The 3,887-nt window shown below is 60.1% G+C and overlaps 1 protein-coding gene across 1 annotated transcript; it reads left to right on the top strand.

The window, feature by feature from the left end:
- Positions 1 to 1,429: 1,429 nt before the first annotated feature.
- On the top strand, positions 1,430 to 3,887 carry LOC135405290 (zinc finger protein 79-like). The gene is made up of 2 exons (XM_064639957.1): positions 1,430 to 1,723; positions 1,912 to 3,887. The coding sequence occupies exons 1-2, from the start codon at positions 1,585 to 1,587 to the stop codon at positions 3,084 to 3,086; spliced, it is 1,314 nt and encodes a 437-aa protein (XP_064496027.1). The 5' UTR covers positions 1,430 to 1,584; the 3' UTR covers positions 3,087 to 3,887.

Genomic DNA, 3,887 nt, shown 5'->3' with positions numbered 1-3,887 from the left:
GAGCCCACACCGGACCAGGGGACGCCCAGAGGAGGTTGAGAGCCCATGGGAAGCCCCCGCAGAGCTGTGGGAGCAAAGCCCTGGTTTCCAGGGCAACCCCCCCGCCCCAGTTTGTTGGGTTTAAGTGCAAACTGCAGCAGGGCCGTCCCTTGGCAGCAGCCGGTGCCGTGACACAGGCTGGGAGATGTGCCAGCCCAGGAGGGACTGAGGGCAGGGGGTTCGTAGGGACCATCCAGCGCCCCTCGCTGCCCACGAGGGCTGGAACGGCCCGAGGGAGCGGGGGCTGCGGGGGCCGCTCGCCCTCCCGGGCAGGGAAAGGCCCGAGGGACCGCCCGGGGGAACCGGGGGCCCCGCCCGGCCCCTGCGCCTTCCCCGCCCGGCGCTGCCGCGGCTGGAGCGCGGCGGAATTCCCGGCACAAAGAGGCGGCGAAGGCGGAGCCGCACGGACACGGGGGGCTACCTTCTGCTCCCAGCGCCTCTTGGAGCCGAGCAGTTGCTGGAACTGGACAGGGATGGGTCAGCAGACTTGTCTGGGCACTGGTGGTGCTGGGAGCCCCCCCGGCTGCAGGCGAGGAGCTCTCGGATGAGCAGGGGATGGGAAGGGGGAGGTCGGTGGGAAAAGGGGGGTCAGAGAGGACAGAAGGGGTGGTGGGACCCCAAACTGAGTGGGAGAGGAGGGTACCCACCAAAAGTGGAGGGGGAGGGGCACTGAAGTTTGGGCGATGATGGGAAATGGGTGGGAGAGGTCAGAAGAGTGGGGAAAGGGGAGGGTGGGACCCCCAAACTGAGCATGAGGGGGCTGGGGAGTGGGGGGATGATGTGAGAGAGGGAGGAAAAAAGTGGGGGTTGGGACCCCAGAAGTGATCCTGGACAGGCTGGGAATTGAGGGGACCATGGAAAGTGGAAGGAATAGGGAGAAGGGTGGAAAAGGGGAGGTGGTCTGGACAGTCTGACAGTCCCATGGGAGTCTTTGGGCACAGGGGGGTTGGCAAAGGGGGGTGGCCCCCCTGAGCTCCCAACTTCCTGTGGGGTACTGGGGCTGCTGGATCCAATGTTCTCAGGGCACAGACATTTCTTTGGGCCAAAGAGCCCTAAAACACTTGGCACAGACCACACTTTACCACCACCTGTTCTCCAACTACTCTGCTGGTTCAGAGCAGCACAGTAGGACAGTGGGGACCCCTGGGATCCCCAGGACAGCAAGGTGGAGAACCTGGAGAGGGGGAATGTCTGGGAACGCGGCACCCCGAAGGCGAGAGTCAGAGGAGAAGGGACCCTTGGGACTCCCAACACTCCCAGCATCCCTAAGGGGGACCCCCAGCATCGCAGACAGGGGAGACCCTCTGAACCCCAGAAGGGAGAGACCAGAGAGGGGGAACTCCTGGGAGAGATTTTTGGGCTAATCTTCATATTTTAGGGTACTTTTTAGCTGAATCTCAACTTTTTGCAGTTTGGACAGGCAGGAGTTTTCTCACTATTTCTGAGGAGCTTTTGCCTGAATTTCGATTGTTTGGGTTTTTCTGGGCTGAATCCTGGTGTTTTTGGAGGTTTTTATGGTCACAGGATGCCCGGTGAGTTCTAGAGATGGACTTGGGCAGGAGGAACCCCCAAGCCAACGTGCTCAGCCCTTGTTTTCCCCCCCATCAGGATTTCTCCTTCCCAAAGCTTGGCCAGATGAAGGAGGCTGCGAGGAAGAGGAAGATGCCTTGGGCCCCCCAGGCAGGTGAGGAGGCAGTCAGTGTCCCTTTGGGCGGGTGTTGTGCTGGCTCTGTCAGCCGAGCATGGCCCCGGCTGCAGGACAACCCCGCTGGCGCCGCCGTCCTGCCGGGGCCGGAGTTGGGGGGATGTCCTTGGCCTTCCCTGTGGGCCGGAGGCAAATCCCCTCCCTGTCCTTGTTGCTTCCTGCCCCAGGCCCCGAGCTGAGGACGGAGAGCCCGGAGGACAAATCCCCCCGGCAGAGCCTGGTGGGAGAGGCCGTTTTGAAGGGCTCCACGGCACAGGAAGGCAGCGGGGAGGAAAAGGGCCGGAGATCCCCCCGCAGGAGGGGCTCCAAAGCCAGCCCAGGGTGCTCTGAGGAGGGAAGAGCCAGCCTGTGCCGGGAAGGTGGCCGGAGCTTGAGCCAGAACTCTGAGCTGGTGGTCCCTGAGCAGCCTCCCAGCAGGGAGAAGCCCTTCAGGTGCTTGGAATGTGGGAAGAGCTTCAAGGCCAGCACCACCCTCCTCATCCACAAACACATCCACACTGGGGAGCGGCCCTACACATGTGGGGAATGTGGGAAGAGCTTCAAGTGCAGCTCCAACCTAGTCCGACACAAGCGCATCCACACTGGGGAACGGCCCTACACGTGTGGGGAATGTGGGAAGAACTTCAGGGACAGCTCCACCCTCCTCACCCACCAGCACATCCACACCGGGGAACGGCCCTACACGTGTGGGGAATGTGGGAAGAGCTTCAACTGCAGCTCCAACCTACGCAACCACTGTCGTGTCCACACTGGGGAACGGCCCTACACATGTGGGGAATGTGGGAAGAGCTTCAGTGACATCTCCACCCTCCGCAGCCACCAGCGCATCCACACCAGAGAGCAGCCCTACACGTGTGAGGAGTGTGGGAAGAGCTTCAGGACGAGCTCCAGCCTCCTCGTCCACCAACACATCCACACTGGAGAACGGCCCTACAAGTGCTTGGAATGTGGGAAGAGATTTCAGACCAGCTCACATCTCCTCCTGCACCAGCGGACGCACACGGATGAGATGCCCTTCCGCTGCACCGACTGCGGGAAGGGCTTCAAGCAGAACTCCACCCTTGTCACCCACCGGCGCATTCACACTGGGGAGCGGCCCCACAAGTGCTTGGAATGTGGGAAGAGGTTTCAGACCAGCTCAAATCTCCTCAGGCATGAGCAGACACACACGGATGAGAGGCCCTTCCGCTGCACCGACTGCGGGAAGAGCTTCTGCCAGAACTCCGCCCTTGTCACCCACCGACGCATCCACACCGGGGAGAGGCCCTACAAGTGTGGGGAGTGTGGGAAGAGCTTTGCCCAGAGCTCTACCTTGACCAGACACCAACAGACCCACCGGTAAGAGAAGCGCCTCGAGTGCCCCGACTGCAGGAAGAGCTTCGACTGCTGTTGCTGCTGCAACTCCATCAGCCATTGAAGGACCCCCGTTGGGTGATCCACAGGAACCCACGTTGGATACAGACCTGGTGACCCTTGTTCCAGGTGATCCATGCTGGGCACACACCTGGTGACCCCTGTGTCCAGCCCCTGTCCCGACCCCTCTGACAGTGAGGGTGACCCAGGGTCTTGTTAACTGATCCCTTGGGGAAGATTGCAGTTAGTTTATCTCTCTATCTCTCTATCTCTCTATCTCTCTATCTATCTATATGTAGGGTTCAGTTTAGATCAGTTTTGTTTCCCTGTAGAGTAGGTTTGGGGCAGTTTTGGCTCCTGTCTATAGTGATCTAAAAGCATAAAAATAACACTTCCTCTCTCTGGCTCCAAGCCCAGCCTGTCCCTTCCAGGGGTGGATGTTCCCCCCCCTTCCCCGGGTGGTTCCTTTGCCCCTGGGCAGCAAAGCCCCCGCTGCTTCTGCAACGGGAGAGTGTTGGAGCCATGGACCATTAACATTCCAGTCTCTCCCAGCTCTGCACCCCAAAAGTCGAGTGGGATCAATGTGTCCCCTCAAAGTGGCTCAATCCCGTAGCAGTTCATATTCCAGGCAGAATGCCAAAGGGCATCCTGGGACTCAGAGTCCTTCGGTCTCTGTCGCACGTGCGCAGTGAAGTGCTCGGATGGGAGTGCTTGAGGAGGTCCCATGTCACCGTTTGAAGTGTCTGTATAAGCTTGTGTTGATCTTAATAAAGCTCATTGGGTTACTGCA

The sequence above is a fragment of the Pseudopipra pipra genome, chromosome W (genome assembly GCF_036250125.1).
Source record: "Pseudopipra pipra isolate bDixPip1 chromosome W, bDixPip1.hap1, whole genome shotgun sequence".
Classification (NCBI taxonomy): domain Eukaryota; kingdom Metazoa; phylum Chordata; class Aves; order Passeriformes; family Pipridae; genus Pseudopipra; species Pseudopipra pipra.
Note: the sequence above shows the minus strand (reverse complement) of the source record. Positions and strands in the feature narration are given on the sequence as shown.